At 36.5% G+C, this 23,489-nt stretch overlaps 1 protein-coding gene and 1 non-coding gene across 2 annotated transcripts; one reads left to right on the forward strand and one right to left on the reverse strand.

The window, feature by feature from the left end:
- Window positions 1-3,123: 3,123 nt before the first annotated feature.
- On the reverse strand, window positions 3,124-3,230 carry LOC141650046 (small nucleolar RNA R71). Its single transcript, XR_012546109.1, has one exon. It is a non-coding gene; the product is annotated as a small nucleolar RNA R71 (small nucleolar RNA).
- Window positions 3,231-21,938: 18,708 nt separating this feature from the next.
- LOC141649493 (uncharacterized) lies at window positions 21,939-23,057 on the forward strand. The gene has a single exon (XM_074458183.1). It carries the CDS (start codon window positions 21,939-21,941, stop codon window positions 23,055-23,057), a length of 1,119 nt encoding a protein of 372 aa, XP_074314284.1.
- Window positions 23,058-23,489: the final 432 nt, after the last annotated feature.

The following is a 23,489-nucleotide window of genomic DNA, read 5'->3' on the forward strand; positions in this document are numbered from 1 at the left end:
TGGGTTTACTTCATACACTTTTGCATGCTAGATCGTTTTACCTCAAGTAACATGTTGTACAATGATTGATGCGGGAGCACTGGAGTTAAATGAAAATGAAGTCTTAATTTCTCGAAATGTAACTCACATTTCCAAAGGTTTTAAAATGGGCTCGAGTTTAGTAAATATGATAACATGGAGGAACGAGGATGGCGTGTTGATGGACATGGTTAAGTGAGCTGCTGGGCACGCATCTCAAGGAGACTATGTCGGTCCTATAGCCGATATTTTATTATATGTCCTTGTTTTATTTTAGTTAATAAATTTAAGGTAGTTGTTGTTTATTTCCTAATCCTAGAAAAGTTGTAATAAGGCAATTTGCCAATTCTCTTAAGATCAAGTTTAGGAAAGTTCTTTGAGTCAGTTAAGGAAAGGCTTACACGCCTGAATTAGGAAGTCCTTAGAGGTCTCAATGTCATCTATTTCACTATAAATAAGGGTCATTGTATTCAGTTTTATCCATTCAGGTAGAGAGATTAATACAAGAGTTTCTTGTTAGTTCTAATTGCTTGCGAGTTATTAGATTTATTATTTCGTTCTTGCGAGGGTGAGATAATACACATTCAGTCTTGCGAGGTTGAGTGCTAGTTGTGAGTTGAGTCTAATTTCTTGCGAGGAAGGTGATGTGACCAAAATTAGCGCATATTTAGCCCCCGAATTAGCCTTGTTCCCATGCTTTTTAGTGCATATTTGGGTCATTTCTTATCTTTAGTTCTTTGTTTTGCATATTCTTTGAGATTTTGATCCCTTGGTAGGAAAGGAGTAAGAATCTTGCATTTTCATGGCAAAACGAGACTAAATTGATCGTATTCAATGACCAAGCATCAAGGAGAGACAAGATTAGAAGGCCTTTGTACATATTATAGTAGAAGAGCAATGTTGAGAAAGGATCCTTGAGTCCCCAAGGAAATCCCCAAGGAATTTATGAAGAAAAGGGAAGAAAAGAAGAAGATATGTTGCTGAGTGACAATCCGAGCGGATTGTCACCAATCCGTCCGTCCCGCAGCAGCACAATCCGAGCGGCTTTGCCCTATTCCGCTCGGATTCCACCTCCACAATCCGCCCGGATTCCCTTGAATCCGCTCGGATTCCAACGCCAGAATCCGCCCGTCCCGACCTTATTCCGCCCGGATTCGGCTCCAGCACGAATTGTCTTCTCCAAGCTACGAAGAAAGAAGCCCTTCTCTCGAAAAATACCGGGTCCTCCTTGCTCAATCTAAAAAGTGTAATTACTAGTTTAGCCCTTAGTTAAACCTAATGCATCCTCCCTAATTTCCACTATAAATACCCCATTAGTCTAATTAGAGGAGCATGTTCTTCTTATCAATAATTAGTGTAGTTAATATCAATCAAATCTCTCTTTAATATTGTAATCAAGTATTAATCAAGTTTTAATTCAAGTTTTAGTTCTTTAATCTCTCTTTTGTTCATCCTTTATTTTGGGTAATTGAAGATTATTTGGGTTATTGTTGGGAGATTGACAACCTCTCAATCAAGCATTCAAGTACTTCTTTTATCTTTGCTTTATTATTGGAATCATTAGTAGGTATAATCTCTTAATCCCTTTTTAATTATTGTTAATTACTTTCATTTATTCATCATGTTTCATATTGTTGGTATGATTGACAACCTTGCTAGCATGATCAACATGATAATGAGTGAGTAGTCTCTTAGCTAGGGTTAATGGGTGATTAGGGGAAACCAACATGGGGAATGATTCATGCTTAAATTAATATGCTTTCATGTTTTATTTGCTTGCTTGTTTTGATCTCAACTCATGCACATGTTATATTTGATGAAATGCTAAGCCTATGAATCCTTGCATTTACTATCATCTTCTATCTTTTCAATGAGACTTGTAAGACATAACCCAACTCGAGTCTCATTAGACCATGCATGTTGTTGAGTAGGGAAGATTAAGTCGACTTGTAGGTGTTGTACAATCTAATCGATTCGGCTCCAGGACCCAAACTTTCCTAGGATTGTAAGATATAACCCAACTCAATCCATCACAACAATAATTGCTTGCTTATAATTTGAGAACATGTTTGTATGATCATATCCCATGATTCCCCTATGATCCCATGACACCTTAGTGCCTTTAATCAATTGTTTACACCCCTTTAATTCATCTTGCTTGTTTATTTTCATTGCTATTTTAGTTTAGTGACCTTCTACATCAACCCAATTTGTGACACCCCTTAGACACCACTAGTTGCAATAGAAATCTCATTTCAATACCCGTCCCTTGGGATCCGACCTTTACTTGCCTCTTTACTAATTGTAGAGTTGTTTGTGAAGTTATAAATTGTGTTTTGATTCGACCGTGACCCAACGACCACATCTTAATTTGTGAACACTAAGCGGGATCGCATCAAAAATGGCGCCGTTGCCGGGGACGGTGTTTACTTGATTTAGATTTCTTTTTATTGTTATTAGTTGTGTCTTTCTTTGCCTTGGGGAAGTAAAACTCCTCAAGGTTTGTTCTAATTATTTTCGAGTTGTTTGATATTTTGCATGTCTAGAAGGTTACAAGGTGATTTGTTACCTTTTGACCGTGAAATCGAAAGAACCTTGACGAACAATAGGAGACTTGTTAGGAGGAATTTAAGAGGTATTAGTGAAGTTGTTCAACCCACTAGTGAGTTTGTCAATCCTTTCGCAATAGAAGGAGAAGAGAACCCATTACACAATACCCCACAAAATCCATCTACAATGCCTAAATTCTCGTCACACTCCGTACCCACCGAGAACCTACCAAATGGTACTCCTACACCGCAACATCTAACCGGAAATTTTATTGCCAAGTCCGCCTTCATCCAATTAGTTAAGAGGAGCCAATTTGGGGGGATGCCTAGTGAAGACCTTCATTCTCATATGGAAACCTTTGGCGACTATTGTGATGCAATCTCTCAAACCAGCGTGACTCAAGACCAAATTAGATGGGTCTTATTTCCTTTTTCTCTAATCGGCACCGCGAAGCAATGGTTGAAGGGCCTTGATAAGGCCACCCTCGGAATAGATTCTTGGAAGAAGTTGGCTCTAGCTTTCTACAAAAAATTCTACCCACCGGAAAAGACTAACATGCTATGAGCTCAAATTACGGGTTTTAAGCAAAGGGATGAAGAGTCTTTGTATGAAGCTTGGGATCGGTTTAAGGGAATTTGTCGCTCATGTCCTCACCATGGACTTAGCGAATTGTTTTTGGTACAACAATTTTGGAATGGTTTATATGAAGATTCTAGGAACATTCTCAATATGGGATCAAATGGAATGTTCACCGAAGTTGATGACAATCAAACATGGAACAAGATTGAGGAAATGGCGGTCCATAACTCACAATATAGTAGACCTCGCAAGGCTACTAGAGGAGGAAAGCATGAAGTGGACTCCGTTACTCAATTGGGTGCTCAACTTAGTGCTCACATTGACACAATCAACTTGAAGTTTGAACAAGCTATGGCTAGACTTGAGGAAAACTCAAAATCATCACAGCATCATGTTAATGCCATGACGGCATCCTCATCAATCCCAAGTGGGATATGTGAGAATTGTGGAACTTTGGGACATGACCAAGGCGAATGTAGGGGAACAAATGAACAAGTGAATGCTTTCCAAGCATACAAGAGTGGTACCCCTTATTCCAACTTTTACAATGAAAACACCAAATTCCATCCAAATCTCTCATACAAAAGCCAAAATGTTCAAAACCCTCAAACAACATACACTCCACCACCCATGAGAAACCAAAATCAAAGACCCTTTTACTGAAGGAAATGTAGATCTTTATACATACTAACATACTCATATATGTTAAAATTAATTTGTCATAAAATTAAACATGGATTTTATGCATGCAAACAAATAAACATAATAGAGAAGAAATCATGTTCTTACATATGGATTTTCGGTTTATGGGCACAAGAGAGATCACCTTTCTCTCTTGTTCTTGAGCTTTCCAATAATGGATGAACATACAAAAATCCTAAAGTAGCACCCAAGACAATCCCTTAATCCCACAAACTAACATGTACTAGATGTTTATATTGTGGTTTACCTTAAATTTGATTACTAATACTCATATATTACTTTGATAATTTTAGTAATCTTTTGAATAAATTTGGATTAAAATCTCATCTTTTTTATGAAGATTAAAGAGAGAGAAGAGAGAAAAGCATGAACCTTTTTTGCATGTTTTGTAAGAATGAATTATCTCATCATATGAATGTGTGTAAGGAAAATAAAATAACCAACAACCCACAATAGAGAGGGAGTGTCACGGTTGGTTGAGCCAAAATTGGCATCATTTCTTTTCCTTTTACTCTTCTAAAAAATAGTAGGTGTGTAAGAGGTGTAAGACTAGTAGTAGGTAGGCATTATTATGTTTATTTTATCAAATAAAATAAAACAACCAAAAACCCACTAACACACCCTCCATTTTCGGTCCATATACTTAAAATGGACTACCATTTTATTTTGTCAATTTGTCATTTGTCACACAATATGTCATATGTAGTATGATACATGTTATTAATTAATTTAATGCATATTTATCACATAAATATCATTTTATGAATTAATTAAGTTACTTTCAACAAATTGACTAGTGATACTTGATCACGTAAATAAAATGGGTCATATAATTATAATTCACAATGTCTTGTAATTATAATCAACCATTCATTCTTATCTTTATTGTTTCTCAAACAATAAACAATTTTAGTAATAAAGCATTTTATTTACTAAAATAAATCTTATTTAATCCCATTACAATAAGATATCAATATTCTCTCTCACAAATTGAATTTGTTCAATTTTTAAGGAATTAATTAATCTGTATCGGTATACAATTAATTAACCTTTTTAATTAAGGGAATCGTCCTTTAGGTGCGACCTCAAGGGATCAACTGATCACCATCGTCGCACGACAGTAATGTCAAACTCTAGCCAGCCAATCATTACCGATATGTGTGGACCAGTTGACTATATATGTAATGTATCATCCCTTCCATATTCTTGAAATGAGATTTAATTAATGATATTTAAATCATGTGATCGCACTATTGTTGAGGACACATTTCCCAACAATCTCCCACTTGTCCTCAACAAGTGTGCGTCACCAATTCTCTTGTCCTATTACTATCTCCCACTCAATGCAAGGTGTCTTTCGGGTCGTACTTGCAAGTGATCATATCGAGAGTGGTTTCCTCGATCTGGAGAATAACTGATTGACCGGAATTTATCCACCATGGATACCTTCCGAGCGTGGCCACGAATTTCCTGTTCATTACTCCTCGAGTGGCCCTGAGATATTGTTTTAACCCTGACAAGGGGGTGGACAATTCCTATTGCACTTATTCCCTTCGACTAGCCACAGCCATCATAACCCAAAATATGCCCATTTGACCCCATTTACGAAGGTCGTAGTAACACAAATCAAAGTTAATCTGAAACTGTGCCATCTTAGGTGAACAGTCTTTAGTCAAAAGAATCGACTCATTAGAATACTATAGTAGCTCTCGCCACGACCAGGCTTTATAAATTTGCCAGAACTCTATAAGCGGTCACTGCCCGACAAAGTGTTCCTAAAAGTCTGCCTATGTGATCGACTAGTCATCTCACATGACTCTAAGGCACTTGAACTTGCCATCAATCGCATCACACTCTAGTCACTTCGAGACGTCACCTCATACAAGTGACTATGGGCGAATACAATGCTAATCCGTGTTCACTTTAACGGGGTTCAATGTTGTCTCTACAACCCGTTTGGATATAACAAAGTACAATAAAAGAGTTTTAAAGTAAAACTCGAACGACAAATGCGATTATCACATATGAATAGTCAATGCCTGATTACTATTTCATATTCTATAATCTAATTTGACCTTGTATGTAGTTGTTCATTTCAATTCAATTGAAATGACATGACTCATCATGTTTAGCCTTTGAGAAGGCTTTGGTTAGTAGGTTTTATCAACTTCTTGTACCTTACTCAACCTTACTACATACTCGTTTTCCTTTGTAATGTATACATTTGCATTACAAAACTTTCTGAGTACGTGTCGAGATCCAATCAAGACATAGGCCCTCTTAGCCTAAGAATAGCTCCCACTGTTTTCACAGTGTGCGGGACTCATCCTCTTGCACATCTCATGATTGCAAGTGTACTCAATTTCCGTTGTAAACATTTCTTATTGTTCTTTATTGCCTAGAACGATTCTAGAAAATATACTTCTTAATTAACATTGCCACAATGGTATCTTAACCATCCTGATGTGTTTTGATTATGGTTTAGTCGGAAACCATGCGCAATCTCAATTGTCAATTGTCACTTGTGTAACACCCTTACACAAACTTGCATCATAAACACTTTGCTTTACTTCCTTAATGCTTCTGCATGCACTTAAGGGTAATCTTTATGGCTTACTTGGCAAAGATTACTTAAATTCAATTTTGAAAACAATTCATCATACTCGAAGTATATGAAGTGTAATACATCATTACTCATTTAATTGATCTGGCAGCGGAAGCAAATGAAACCAATCAAATATGTTCAATTTAATTGAACTGGTCATGAATCTTATCAACATAAGACTTCTTATTGACGCTAATATCACGTGGATTTATCTTCATAAATCCGTATATTAAAGATGTATTATAATACTCCAAAGGTCTTAAATCATTCGCAATGATTAATATGTCATCCACATATCGGACTAATTAAAATTTCCGTAACTCCCACTAAACTTCATGTATAAACACAACTTCTCGACTTATCGAGAAATGTTTTGCCACATGACCAAAATGTTGATTCTAACTCCTTGATGTCCTACTTAAGATCCTCTCTTAAGTTTCACATTATCTTAGGATTGCAAGAATCTATAAAACTCATGACATGTATTGAATACATTCCTTCTATTGAAGAAGTGGGTTTTAGATTCACTTGCTGTATGCATATCCTCATAATGAAACACAATCCCTAAGAAGATCCAAATAGACTTAATCATTTCAATTAGTGCAAAACTCTTTGCAACCAATCTTGCTTTGAAATATCTCTTTATTAGTTCAAAACCCTTTGTCACTAATCAAGCCCTTTCGTTTCGGATTTTCATGGCTCTAAGCCTTGTATTGAGTTGTGACTTAAACACTCTTATGTAAGTCATATGTTCATTACTTTCTAGAAGTAATTAACTTGAATCAAACAATTTCTCTTGTAAGTTATAAGCTCTTTACTTTCTTAAAAGTAGCATGAATTCATCATTTTTAGCAAGTGACGAATTTAACCTCCTAGGTTTTTGAAGAAACAATGTCTTACACAAAACGTCTCATGTAGCCAAGAAAGACCAGTTCCTTGCGACATAACATTCTCTGTGGCATTCTTTGTGGCTCTTGAATAATTTCTCCCACTATGTCTTCTAAAAATAAACTTGTATTTTAGAAAGACAGCTTCACGAGCCACAAACCCGTCGTACTCGTGATAATTGAAAAGGAAAAATGAGCATTTGTTTCTTGTGAAAACTTACAAACATGGTACCCTTACCATTTCATATCTCATATGATTTGATTTAGTGGAAAAATAATTTAGACAAAAATGATAAAATCCCCAAAAAGATCAAGTAACTCATAGTAACTTGATTGAAGTCCAAACCATATCGAATAGCGTTTGAATTCTTATCCAATCACACATTATTCCATAATGCGTGCTAAGAGAGATTAATTTGTGATACTATATCACATTTTCTTTGGCTTATATCAAAGTCTTCACTTTGATAATCCCATCACGACTAAATCGTGATTTCTTGAACTCTTTGAAATTTTTCAAAGATTTCTCTATTTACCTTATGAAGTGAACATATTAGCGTCAACTTAAATTGTTGGTAAAAGAAAATGATCAACCTATTTTGGATCAATGATTTACAACCTCGATCTCCTTTTCAACCAAAGGCATGAGACATCTTGCTTTGAATACAAGATACGCATATACCATTAACAATCTAATGGTTTCAAGAGTACTCGATAACTCTTTGCGTTCATCATTTCAAAATTTAAGGTTTAATCTTGGGTTACCAATTTGAATCTTACATCATCTACATGATATATCATTCTAGTTTGGTTTAGAATATAATCACCTTGATTATGGGCTAGCCATACATCAAATCGTGGTGTATAGGGTCACAAAAGTGAAACCTCTTTTGTATCGTAACAAGTATATATTCTTATTTAGAGTTTATGCACTTAATAGTCATAATTAAGTACAACTTTAAATCCAAAAACAAGATTGAGTACACAATTACTCTATCTCTCGACATTATTGTTGCTAGTCGTCATATTCTAATCATCCTATGTATCAAACATAATGATGAAAACCACCACCGGTTTCTAATATTGACGAATTAATACTAGCAAAATTTATGTTTAATCAAATAAACATTTAACGAAGAAGGTCCCATTAGATGTCCCACAACTAACTTGTTGATTCTTCAATAATTTGGGGTAGTTTCCTTTCTCGTGTCCAATATTTAAGACAATGGAAACTTTATCGGTCGGGATTGATAGGTTTAGTATCGTCATTCTCAACAACTTTACCTTTAACATTACCTTGTATCAATTCCTTTATAATCTTTACTTCTTGAACCTCGTCCTCATCTTAACGGTTTAAGAGAATGCTCCCACTTATTTCAATGAGTCTTTGCTTTGAGAAGCAAAATTGAATTCATGAAGATCACTCTTCATTTGTTCGTTTTAGTCTTAAAACTTTCATTGAAGTGGTTGCGTTATTTTGGTCAATTACGAATTCTGGACAAAACTAATTACCAAAACAATTTATCGCTTCAAGGTACTTAATTCATTTAAGTACATGAAAAACAATCCATTGTAAGTAGATGTGTTAGTCTAGAATCAAAAACCTGTTTGATAATGATTAACTTTAATCTATACTCTTTACAAGAGATCCTTAGCAATGGTTCATATGAGGTTTTAGAAGCAAATTCAAATTTTTTTGTCTTTAGTTACGATGTTTTAACGGAGATTTGAGTCAAAATCGAAATGATATCGTATATGAACTGTGGTAAAGAAATTGAACAATATGATAACGGAATAATGGAAAACTTGACATTTATCGTTTTATTAATACTTGTAAATAACAAGTAAAGCATTTACATAGTGACCTCTACCCAACTATGATAAATGATTCCAAGACCCAAATTCATATTAACTTGGGCACGGTATGGCCGATGAAACCCTTATCAATATAACTCGGTGGATTAACGCTTTAATCGATTCTACTTTTAGAACTCTTGGTCGATAAAATTACTCTAATATTTATCTATAGCCCGGAACACATGCAACTACGGTCGCGAATACTTCCGTTGAGCTCAATCCAAATTTCGAATAAATGTGTCCATGATCCAAATCCACATCAACTTGGGCACGGTATGGCCGATGAAACCCTCCTCAACATGAATTCGGTGGATTTGACATTTATCACCCACTTCCCCTACGTAACAAGGTTTGTACCCCGGTAGGGCCGAGTGCACTCCCTCACGAAATAGGTTTTCATGGTTTCTACTATTTGGTAAGGCTATGTCTCAATTAATTGTTTTAGCGAGAGGTCATGTCAATTTATTATCTATCACGTTTTAAGTGAACTAAAGCGGTGAACTGCGATAATTTTAATTGACACGGTCGATAAACTCGATAAAATGACAATGCATGTTTTAGTTATGGCGATTTAGCGATGCATGCAACATAAAATAAAATGCAAGCATAAAAATAAATAAATCCTAGTATGGCCTTTCCTAAAATATAAAAACTATTTAACTATTACATATTCGGAAACCAACTCCATTGGTCCCTTGAACTTCGGTTGTGGCACGCATCTCGAGGTAATTAACACCGTCTTTATGTATCGCCATTCTTGAAGAAATCCGTCTTTGGGAACTCCGAGATAAATTAAATTACATAACAAATTACATAATTTCCTATTATACATTTGTAACTAAAATAAAATAAATCTATTAAATTACAAAACGGTGATACGAGATCACAAAAAAAAAAATTACAACAGAATCGATATTCCCATACATTTCGGGAAATACCAATTAAAATCTAAGGCCATACTAAGTAAAATTACATAATTCAAAAGTACATAAATTAAAATTATGACAATCATAAAGAAAAATGCAGCATTATAATATGTATGAACATGCTCAATTTTATGCTAAATCGCCTTTAATTAGCCAATATCGTATATTACTCGGTTTTTACGGATTTGCGTGATTTCAACATTTTATAATCACAAAAATTACATAAATTCATATTTATGCATAATTTAATTACCCTAACCTCTTAGGACTCAAAATTTAGTCTTCACTAATAATTTGACCATAATTAACTCATATTTATAAAATTGTTCATTAATGGACTAAAAAAAAACAAAAATAAGTTATAAACTTCAAATAAATCACAAAATTTCAAATAAATTTGAAATTTGAAATTTAAACTCATGAACATTCTGGAAAAATACCATGACACTCATAATGTTCAAAATCTTAGGTTAAAAATTTCGAAATTTTTCCCGGAAAAACAATGTTGCGGTTTATCGGTTTTTTAATAAAATAATCATAAAACATAGAAAAATTATATTCATTAAATTTTCAATTTTAGATCTGAAAAAGATAATAAAATGCAACATTAGACGTTTTTCCTAAGTCATAGATTATGTTTTTATTAATTTTACACTAATAATGTCACTATTTATGCTATTTTTCTTCAAAAATCCATAAATCATGAAAAAAGACTTCTTTATAGCCAATTATTTTACACACATCTTGTAAAATTGCATGTGACAACATATTAATTTTCTATGACCAGATTCGAAATTTAACTCATATTAACCTATTTTTTCACTTAAATCCGAATTTAATAATGAAAAATCCATTTTTCGAGCATAACAAGTCCAAAAATTATGAAAATTTACAGGTTATCTCAAAATAATATATGTGACAACATATCCAAAAACCAACTGAAAATTCGAAGTATAGCTAATTTTAGACCGAAAATGACATTTTTACTCATAAAATCATATTTAAATGCCATTATTGTATTATATGAACAATAAAAATCCGTAAATATAACCAAAATATCCTAAAATATTTTAGGACCAGAAATATTAACATGCATGAATTAATTTCGTGATATATCATAATAACACAAATTTTACAAGTTTTATTTGTTATTCTTATAACTCAGAAAAACTTTTAACCGATTTGCATGCAAACAACCGTGGCTCTTGATACCGATTGAAGGAAATGTAGATCTTTATACATACTAACATGCTCATATATGTTAAAATTAATTTGTCATAAAATTAAACATGGATTTTATGCATGCAAACAAATAAACATAATAGAGAAGAAATCATGTTCTTACATATGGATTTTCGGTTTATAGGCACAAGAGAGATCACCTTTCTCTCTTGTTCTTGAGCTTTCCAATAATGGATGAACATACAAAAATCCCAAAGTAGAGATTCTCCAATTAGTAGCACCCAAGACAATCCCTTAATCCCACAAACTAACATGTACTAGATGTTTATATTGTGGTTTACCTTAAATTTGATTACTAATACTCATATATTACTTTGATAATTTTAGTAATCTTTTGAACAAATTTGGATTAAAATCTCATCTTTTTTATGAAGATTAAAGAGAGAGAAGAGAGAAAAGCATGAACCTTTTTTGCATGTTTTGTAAGAATGAATTATCTCATCATATGAATGTGTGTAAGGAAAATAAAATAACCAACAACCCACAATAGAGAGGGAGTGTCACGGTTGGTTGAGCCAAAATTGGCATCATTTCTTTTCCTTTTACTCTTCTCAAAAATAGTAGGTGTGTAAGAGGTGTAAGACTAGCAGTAGGTAGGCATTATTATGTTTATTTTATCAAATAAAATAAAACAACCAAAAACCCACTAACACACCCTCCATTTTCGGTCCATATACTTAAAATGGACTACCATTTTATTTTGTCAATTTGTCATTTGTCACACAATATGTCACATGTAGTATGATACATGTTATTAATTAATTTAATGCATATTTATCACATAAATATCATTTTATGAATTAATTAAGTTACTTTCAACAAATTGACTAGTGATACTTGATCACGTAAATAAAATGGGTCATATAATTATAATTCACAATGTCTTGTAATTATAATCAACCATTCATTCTTATCTTTATTGTTTCTCAAACAATAAACAATTTTAGTAATAAAGCATTTTATTTACTAAAATAAATCTTATTTAATCCCATTACAATAAGATATCAATATTCTCTCTCACAAATTGAATTTGTTCAATTTTTAAGGAATTAATTAATCTGTATCGGTATACAATTAATTAACCTTTTTAATTAAGGGAATCGTCCTTTAGGTGCGACCTCAAGGGATCAACTGATCACCATCGTCGCACGACAGTAATGTCAAACTCTAGCCAGCCAATCATTACCGATATGTGTGGACCAGTTGACTATATATGTAATGTATCATCCCTTCCATATTCTTGAAATGAGATTTAATTAATGATATTTAAATCATGTGATCGCACTATTGTTGAGGACACATTTCCCAACATTTACAATCAAAACCAAGGTTACCAAAATCAAAATCCATACAATCACCAAAATGACCAAGGCTTTGATGTCCAAAAAGCGGTCCTCCAAATGCAAAAGAATCAACAAGAATTTTTCACTCAAATGCAAAAAGATAGCCAAGCAAAGGAAACCACCATCAACAACATTCTAGCTCACACAAAGATGTTGGAAACACAATTGACTCAACTAGCATCTTCAAGCTCACAAAGACAAAAGGGGCAATTACCACCTCAAAGTAATCCCCCTAGACATGAAACGGTTAGTGCCATTCACTTGAGAAGTGGTACAAGGTATGAAGCACCGAAGAAGCAAGTTGGGGATGAAGTTGTGGAAGCTAGTGAAAAGGAAGAAATTGTGCAAAACTTCAAAGATGGAGAATCATCAAAAGAAGAAAGTTCAAAGAAAAATGAAGACAATGCCATGGAGAAGGAGCCCATTGTGATTAGACTCCCTTTTCCAAGTCGTCAAGCCAAGCCCAAATTTGATGATCAACTTGGAAAGTTCATGGAAATTGTGAAGAATTTGGAAGTCTCAATTCCTTTTACGGAATTAATCAATCACGTGCCGGCCTATGCGAAATACATGAAAAATATCCTCACAAAGAAGAAGTCGATCCGGAAGCTTGAGACTATCGCCTTCACTAAGGTGAGTAGTGCAATACTTCAAGGGAGTTCACCTCCAAAGTTAAAGGATCCGGGAAGCTTCTCAATACCGTGTACCATTGGTGACACGACGATCAACAAAGCCTTATGTGATCTAGGGGCTAGTGTGAGTGTCATGCCGTACTCGGTGAGTAAAAGGTTGGGGATGGGAGAGCTTAAATGCACCAATATCACACTCCAAATGGCCGATAGATCGACGAAGACACCATTAGGGATATGGGAAGATGTCCCCGTGCGAATTGGGAAGTTTTTCATCCCGGTGGACTTTGTCATTGTTGATATGGAGGAAGATTCCAACATTCCAATCATCCTAGGAAGACCTTTCCTACACACCGCGGGTGCGGTAATTGATGTGAAACATGGTGAGCTCACTCTAGAAGTGGGAGATGAAAGCATAATGTTTAATCTTGACAAGACTATGAGAGCTCCTCGTTTGCATGAACCGTGTTTCATGATTGATCATTATAGCCGAAAGGATGAAAGGAAGAAATCGGAACTCCAATGGAAGAAGAAAATTGAAGATGCTCCATTCAAAGAGCAAGTGAATTGTGACAAGGAGAGCTTGCAAAGCTCATCAAAATCAATCAAGGAAGAAGAGGATGGCCTCATTGGCCAAGAGAATAAATTGGGAGAGTTGTCTCCATCTAAGCAAGAGATTTTCAATGATCAACTTAATGAACATTGTGGTCTTTGGGACGACGAATTTGAAGGGATTTTTAATCCCTACATTGGACATGCTATTGATCAAGATCGACAACAAGGGACAAGGTCTATTGAAGACCTCTACCATGATAATGAACAAGCTTTTGATTACTTCTTCAAGGTGTTGAGCAACATCAACAACACCTTGAACATGCCCCCTTGACATCTCATCAAGAATGAGAGTTTGGTGGAGTCCTCCCTAAACCACCACTTGTAAATATTTCTAACTCCCTAACTTACATTTCAATTCTTGTATTGCATTTTTGTCATATTTGGATTTTTATTTACTTTGATCAAAATAATTGTCATGTTTGAGAGAAGTGAGGGAGGGACTAACGATTTCAATTGATGTGTAGTGCTTCACCTTAGTGTGGGGATGGCAATTGCCTAGGCTATCCATGCCTTAGTAGTGCCCCCACAATGACGAACACAAGGCTTGAAGAAAGAATAGAAGAATGATAAGGAAAATGCATTGTGCACGGATGGAACTGAATCCGTGTACACAGGGGAAGAATCCGAGCGGATTGAAAAGAATCCGCCCGTCTTCAGTAATCCGAGCATATTGCAGAAAATCCGCCCGTCCTGAACTAAGCTGAATTCTGAAAATTTCTTGACTGTGACTGAATCCGGGCGTCCTGAACAGAAATCCGCCCGTCTTGAAGAATCCGCCCGTCTTGAAAGAAAGACGTCCGTCTTTGCAGCTGAGGAAAACAAGCAAAATTTTCTGGACTGCAATCCGTCCGTCTTCAGCCAAATCCGCCCGTCCCGTGTCAAGAAAATCTGAGCGTCTTCATCAGAATCCGCCCGTCTTTAGGCGAGTTTTGTAAAGCCCAGAAAGAGCAGAATCCCCACGGATTGGGCAGAATCCGCACGGATTGCCCCTGCAGATTCGAAAATTTCGGTCTCTTTAAAACCCCTCCCACCTTCATTCCTTCATTCATTCATTCATAAACACTACCCACAACATCAAAACCCTCATCCTCTCCATCACAAAAACAAAAACCCTCAACAACATTCACCAAAACCAAATCAAACCATCCTTCCAACAACAAATCAATCACTCCTTCTTCAATAAAAATCAAAACCAAGCACAAAATCTTCAACCTTTGAGTAGATTTTTGATTTCATAAAGGTAAAGCCTTTCACCTTCAAATCGATTTGGGTATACTACAAATTGAAGATTTTTCATTCTTTTCTTGGTTAGTTCATCAATGGCAAGGACTAAGGGAGCAACAAAGGCAACAAAGGCACCAAAGGCTAAGGCACTCTCACAAAGGCAAAAGGCTCTTCAAACAAAGAAAGCATTGGCTATGGTGGTAGCAACACCAAACTTGGAAGTGCAACAACAACAACCTTCTATGGGAGCAACAACACCTTCTACTCCGGAAATCGATCAACTCTTGCATTATCCGGAGGTAACTTTTATTTCTGATACCCATAGAAATATCTTTGTCAAGTTTGCTATGAAGTCATTACAATCCACCAAATTTGTATGTGAAGGTACCTTAGAAAAATTGGGTGTTCTTGAGCAAACTAGAGCCTTTTTCAATGCCATGGGGTTGAATAAATTTTTTGAAACAAAGGAGTTGACATACCCCTCCCTTACCTTGGAATTTTTAAGTTCTTTGAAAGTCACCAAAGTTGAGAATAGGGAGAATCTCGAGTTTCGTCTAGCTAATGTTAGTAGACGCATTTCCTTTAGGGAATTGAGTGAAATTTTGGGTCTTAGTGATGAACCGCGATATTTCAAGAATTATGGAAAGTATGACCCCGAACCTCTTTGGGAGGCAATCTGCGGGAAGAAATTTGAGGACTTTCATGCGAGTCGTGCTCTTTTGGTCCACCATCCGGGCATAAGAGTATGGCACAAGGTCGTGGGTAACACCATAATTGCTAGGAAAGATACCAACCATTTCACAAAACTTGATTTTATTCTCCTTGAATCGGCTTTGAACATCGGAAGAGTACACACCAAGCCTTACAATTCTTTGAGGCTCTTGGTAGATAGATGGCTCAATATTGATTGTGGGAAGAAGGGCACAACCGTTATTGTCAATGGCGGCCTAGTCACTATCCTAGCCAAGCACTTTGATCCTAACTTCAATAAGGATAACAAGTACAAAGCAAAGGAGGGTGGCCATCTTGTTGATATGCATACTATGATACACAAGTTCATGTGGGTTGCCCATAACCCCCTTGACACTAAGTATGGATGGCTCACTAGTGAAGCTAGATCGTTCACCTTGCCTTCAAAGATTTGTCGTCTAAGCGTCCACCGGACCAATTATCTACTTCCCCTTTCCAAAGAAGCCGAGTATATTATTCAACAACAAAAGGGTGATCTTGAAATGCCCTCCTCTTCCATTGTCATACCACCTTACCCCTTTCAGTATGAAGAGTTCAAGCCGGCAGGAGTTGAAGCTAGGAAAGATTATGTAACTCTTCTCATGTAAGCAATGCACAAGCAAGCCTTTGAAGATCGTAAAAATGCTTACTTGGCTCAATATCCACCCCTCCTACATTTAGCTAGGCAAGGACTACTTGATCCATCTTGTCCTTTGCCTAGTTGGGCGGATAGAGAAGTCCTATTTCCGGGTGCATCTAGGGTCGTTTTGGGTGACAATGAGGTTGTTGGTAATGATGAAGAAGTTGATGACAACATTGATGAAGAAGCAAGTGAAGGAGAAAAGGATGGTGAAGATGATGATGAGGAAGATAAGGAAGAAAGTGAGGAAGCAAATGACAAGGGAAGTGGCAATGTGACCACTTCTAATGAGAAAAAGACGGTGAAGATGATGATGAGGAAGATGAGGAAGAAAGTGAGGAAGCAAATGACAAGGGAAGTGGCAATGTGACCACTTCTAATGAGGAAAGTGATGGTGATAGCATGATGGAAGATTAGCAAGCCTTGGAGACTCCTACCCTCTCATGGTTTGTCTATTTCTCTCTTTGTTTTAAATATAATTTTGATCATTGTTGGAGTAGTCCTAGCACCATTAGAGGACTCACACCTCGGTACCATTGAGGTGTTCTCATTTTATTGTTCCCATTTGCAAAATCCAAAATGACAATTTAGTTTCATGCATAGCATAGTGTGTGCATGAACTACACCCATCCTTGGACATTAGCAATAGTGTCTCACTCGGTTTGGGGAAGTTAATGCATACACAACGGGAGGTAATCTAAATTATCCTCTCCGTCATAACAAAAACCATGCATCATGTAGTGTAGCTTAGTGTAGATTGCATTTAGTATAGAAATCATGCATCATCTTTGCATTATTTCCATCATTTTGGCCATTGAGGACAATGCCCATATTAGTGTGGGGATGGGAATTCTAACATTTAACTCTTATTCAAAAATCCAAAAAAATTGAAAAATCTCAAAAATCATAAAAATTTGAAAAATTGAAAACCCAAAAAAACATGTTTATTTCCTTTTGTATAAATTGTCTTGTATATATTGTGTTTGTTCTATCTTTGTTCACATTGATCGACTACGCCACATCCGAGACATGAGGATATTGAAGACCGCATGGTATGATCTTTCCAATCTCATTTTTCCTCTTTATGTTAATGACTATGTGGCTTTATTTTGATTGATGCGGTATAACAATGTGAACTTAGGACTTGCATTTAGTTTATATGTCATATTAGTTGGTAGAATCATTTGCATTAGGATGTTTATATTAGTTTCATCATAGCATGTAGTTGCATATTAGAAAAATTTTGAAAAATGCCTAACTTGGAACTTTGACAAGAGCAACTAAGCCATTACAAATACTTGTTCAACATAAGACTTTGCCTACTAGAATGGTTGTAAAACACCCTAGATAGTGTCATACTAGTGTCTTTTGACCCATGACCCAAGGCCTAGTCAAGGGTTTGCATGTGAGTCACCTATCCAACCCCGTGATGCGATGTGGACTTGGTTAACTTGTCTAGGTGACCTTGTTTGACCTTGTGGTAAGGCAACCCAAAAATATTTTCTATCAATAAGCTTGAAGTGCTCATTTCAAAGAAATTTTGTCATGTGGAAGTAATTTAATGCCAAGGAAAACCTCAAATGTTATGAATTGTTGAAAGTTGAGAAATTTAAGTTGTTTTGATGGAGGCGTACCACTTCGATGTGCTTTGGTGCGGGATCCATTGAATTGGGCCCCCATACGGTTGTGAATTCGGCCGCCCAGAGACAGAGTGACTATCACCCCGAAAAGCTGTTGTCTAGAGGTTAACCGGTTGCCTAATAAGCGATTGGCGAAAGCAAAGGACACTAGCCCGGAAGGGACAAACCCCATCTTAAATTTTTGAAATGTGAAAGTCAAATGAGGTCAATTTTTGAATACTAGTCATATCCACCCGTTGTGTATAAAGAATTGAGCATTTCATTCCCAAAAAGCCTTTTTGTCAAGCCACTTGGTCGAGTTTGGGACGATCCATGACCTTTACTTTTGTAGAGAATTCGAGACTTGTCATGTCATATGCTACTAGCATCATAGGGATCATCATTCCACCACCATCTGATCGCTCTTGACAAAAGCATATGGAAATTGAGGACGAAAGTAGTCTAGTTTAACACCATTTGGAGGTGATTTAGTGCCATCCTCTTAGACTTAGTAATTTGTTGAACTAGTATTTGTGAAGGATTACATGCTCTTAAATTTGTTCCTCTTTAGTGCCTCCGCCACTTGATGAGGAAGTGGCTATTCTTTTTGTAGATGCATCCATTATGTGATTTTGTGTGCTTAATGTTTGGATGTGTCGCCATTTTGGCAAGACCCACCTTGCCTTGCAAGAAGGCATCCTACCTCATGGTTGTCTTGTTGTGAGTTGAAGGGGCGGAGTGAGACCCGCTAATTGTCTCATATCGGCTATATTATTAGGATAGGTTAGTATTGGTCCTAGTCTTTGTCACCTCTTTACTCGGGACGAGCAAAGGTTCGGTTTGGGGATATTTGATGTGACCAAAATTAGCGCATATTTAGCCCCCGAATTAGCCTTGTTCCCATGCTTTTTAGTGCATATTTGGGTCATTTCTTATCTTTAGTTCTTTGTTTTGCATATTCTTTGAGATTTTGATCCCTTGGTAGGAAAGGAGTAAGAATCGTGCATTTTCATGGCAAAACGAGACTAAATTGATCGTATTCAATGACCAAGCATCAAGGAGAGACAAGATTAGAAGGCCTTTGTACATATTATAGTAGAAGAACAATGTTGAGAAAGGATCCTTGAGTCCCCAAGGAAATCCCCAAGGAATTTATGAAGAAAAGGGAAGAAAAGAAGAAGATATGTTCTTTGAGTGACAATCCGAGCGGATTGTCACCAATCCGTCCGTCCCGCAGCAGCACAATCCGAGCGGCTTTGCCCTATTCCGCTCGGATTCCACCTCCACAATCCGCCCGGATTCCCTTGAATCCGTTCGGATTCCAACGCCAGAATCCGCCCGTCCCGACCTTATTCCGCCCGGATTCGGCTCCAGCACGAATTGTCTTCTCCAAGCTACGAAGAAAGAAGCCCTTCTCTCGAAAAATACCGGGTCCTCCTTGCTCAATCTAAAAAGTGTAATTACTAGTTTAGCCCTTAGTTAACCCTAATGCATCCTCCCTAATTTCCACTATAAATACCCCATTAGTCTAATTAGAGGAGCATGTTCTTCTTATCAATAATTAGTGTAGTTAATATCAATCAAATCTCTCTTTAATATTGTAATAAAGTATTAATCAAGTTTTAATTCAAGTTTTAGTTCTTTAATCTCTCTTTTGTTCATCCTTTATTTTGGGTAATTGAAGATTATTTGGGTTATTGTTGGGAGATTGACAACCTCTCAATCAAGCATTCAAGTACTTATTTTATCTTTGCTTTATTATTGGAATCATTAGTAGGTATAATCTCTTAATCCATTTTTAATTATTGTTAATTACTTTCATTTATTCATCATGTTTCATATTGTTGGTATGATTGACAACCTTGCTAGAATGATCAACATGATAATGAGTGAGTAATCTCTTAGCTAGGGTTAATGGGTGATTAGGGGAAACCAACATGGGGAATGATTCATGCTTAAATTAATATGCTTTCATGTTTTATTTGCTTACTTGTTTTGATCTCAACTCATGCACATGTTATATTTGATGAAATGCTAAGCCTATGAATCCTTGCATTTACTATCATCTTCTATCTTTTCAATGAGACTTGTAAGACATAACCCAACTCGAGTCTCATTAGACCATGCATGTTGTTGAGTAGGGAAGATTAAGTCGACTTGTAGGTGTTGTACAATCTAATCGATTCGGCTCCGGGACCCAAACTTTCCTAGGATTGTAAGATATAACCCAACTCAATCCATCACAACAATAATTGCTTGCTTATAATTTGAGAACATGTTTGTATGATCATATCCAGTGATTCCCCTATGATCCCATGACACCCTAGTGCCTTTAATCAATTGTTTACACCCCTTTAATTCATCTTGCTTGTTTATTTTCATTGCTATTTTAGTTTAGTGACCTTCTACATCAACCCAATTTGTGACACCCCTTAGACACCACTAGTTGCAATAGAAATCTCATTTCAATACCCGTCCCTTGGGATCCGACCTTTACTTGCCTCTTTACTAATTGTAGAGTTGTTTGTGAAGTTATAAATTGTGTTTTGATTCGACCGTGACCCAACGACCACATCTTAATTTGTGAACACTAAGCGGGATCGCATCACAAGGAGAGCAATTTGCTTCATATCCTTTTAATTTTCGTTCCACTTAAAACATAAAAACACATAAAAATTTATTCCGCTGCAAATTTACTCAAACACTTAAAACTTGTGACAGTTTTACATCAAATTGGTTACCAGAGCCACGTTATTAGTTTATTGCTTAACAAATTAATCTTGGGAGATGACGAGATCAGACGATGCTGATTCTAGCAAGGGAGATAATGTTCCAAAGACTTGCCAAGAAGGGCATGAAGAACTAAAGCAGGAGATGGCTAAGATGTCCTACGTTCTAAAGAATATTGCTGCCATGTTAAAGAACAAAGAGAAGCAGAAGGGCGACGAGGATAGCCTTTCCGAGTCAGAGCTAGATGAACCACGTCCAAAGGGAAAGACGAAAGACAAGAATGATGATGATCGTGGTTTGAAGCTTGATATCCCGGAGTTTAATGGTGATATGGATCCGGAGAAGTTCATGGATTGGATTCGACAAACAGAACGGGTTTTCGAATACAAGGACTACGATGACAAGAAGCAATTCAAGGTAGCTATTCTTAAACTTACTAAATATGCTTCTTTATGGTATGAAAATTTAAAGAAATAAAGAAAGAAGGCTGGAAAACCTAAAATTGATTCCTGGGAGAAATTGAAGAAGCACTTAATAAAACAATTCATGCCAAGAGATTATGAACAAGAGAATTATCTAAAGCTACAATCCTTATCATAAGAAGGCCTGTCCATAACTGATTATCTTAAGGAATTTGAGAGGATGTCGATTCTTTGTGATCTTGATGAGAAAGAAGAGGTTAGAGTGGCGAGGTTTATCAAGGGCTTAACACCTTCACTTGCAACACGAGTTGAGATCCAAAGTTACGAAGGATTTGATGATGTTTGTAGATTGGCTCTAAAGTTTGAGAAGCATGACAAAGCAAGGAGACCCTATGCTTATTCGAAAGGAGCAGGTTCTAGTTCTAGCTCGAGTTCTTATTCCAAACCAGCACAAAGCAAGCCTAAGGAGATTCAAAAGGAGGAAGTCAAGGACAAAGCTAAGAGTGGTGTCGTTGAGAACAAGGGGAATTCATTGAGGCGTTGTTTCAAATGCCAAGTTTATGGACATATTGCTAACGAATGTCCAAAAAGCGTGTACTAATAATCGATTAATTATGTGATATGATTCCAAACTTTATACTACCTGAACGTGAGAAAGAGACGGGGGAGGCAGCAAGTGAAGACGAGGAAGAGGAGGTTCATGTGATTGATCCTTATAGTGACGAAGAGAAGGAAGCATTAGTGATTCGTAATCTACATGCCAAGGCTGCGATGGTCGAAGATGAGCAAAGAGAGCATATTTTTCACACTCTATGTAAGGTACAAAATAAACTTTGCAACCTTATTATTGATAGTGGATCTTGTACTAATGTGGTGTCGAGGGATTTGGTCGATAAACTGAAATTATCAAGTCGAAATCACCCTAAACCTTATAAATTGCATTGGCTTGATGGAAACAATGGGATCCAAGAGAAGAAGCAATCTTTAATTTCATTCAAATTCGGGCCATATGAGGATGATGTGTGGTGCGATGTGATACCAATGAGTGCTTGTCATATCCTTTTGGGACGACCATGGCAATTTGATCGAAAGGTTGAACACGAAGGTAGGAGTAATGTTTACATTGTGACTAAAGGAAAGGCAAAGTATCATCTTAATCCTTTATCATCAAGTAAGAAGAAAAAGCCAAGTGTTAAAGGGAGCTTATTTTTAGAAGCAAGCGAGATTGAGGATGCATTGACTCATGGGGATCCGACTTATGTGTTGTTGGTGCGTGAATTACCAAGTGAAGATAGCAACAAGGCAGCCGTGCAAGAGTTATCGGATGAGTTTGGTGATGTATTTCCCGATGAATTACCGAATGGACTACCACCAAAACGGGGCATTGAGCATCAAATTGATTTAATTCCAGGAGATTCTTTACCTAATAAGCCCGCTTATAGATGCAATCCTGAAGAAGCAAAGGAGTTGCAAAGACAAGTACAAGAGTTGATTGATCGAGGCTATGTACAAGAAAGCTTGAGTCCATGTGCTGCGCCGGCTTTATTGGTGCCTAAAAAAGATGGGACTTGGCGAATGTGTATCGATAGTAGAGCAGTGAATAATATCACAATAAAATACCGTTTTCCTATTCCTAGGCTCGATGATATGTTAGATGAGCTTACTGGTTCGTGTGTGTTCTCAAAACTCGATTTAAGAAGTGGATATCATCAAATGAGGATTCGAGAAGGAGATGAATGAAATACTTCATTCAAAACGAAGCAAGGGTTATACGAATGGCTCGTGATGCCTTTCGGGTTATGCAACGCACCTAGTTCATTTATGAGACTCATGAATGAGGTGTTGAGGCCGTTTCTTAACAAGTTTGTGGTTGTTTATCTTGATGACATTCTGGTCTATAGCAAGAATGAGGAGGAGCACAAGCAACACCTTCGTGTTGTATTCGAGATGTTGAGGAAACAAAAGTTGTTTAGTCAACTCGAGAAGTATACATTCATGGTTCCTAATGTGACATTCCTTGGTTACATTGTGGGAAAAGATTGAGTGAGTGATGCGTGTCTAATATATGATGTTTTGCACCTCATTTCACACGCATTTCAGAGCTCAATTAAGTAGTTTATGCTACTATTTCCCTTGTTTCGTGTATTTCTTCCTTTTCGTGTGATTTTGTAG

Source organism: Silene latifolia, chromosome 3 (genome assembly GCF_048544455.1).
Source record: "Silene latifolia isolate original U9 population chromosome 3, ASM4854445v1, whole genome shotgun sequence".
NCBI lineage: Eukaryota > Viridiplantae > Streptophyta > Magnoliopsida > Caryophyllales > Caryophyllaceae > Silene > Silene latifolia.

Coding starts and splice junctions, on each gene's coding strand:
- LOC141649493 (XM_074458183.1), top strand. CDS start 21,939: ATGATTCCAAACTTTATACTACCTGAACGTGAGAAAGAGACGGGGGAG.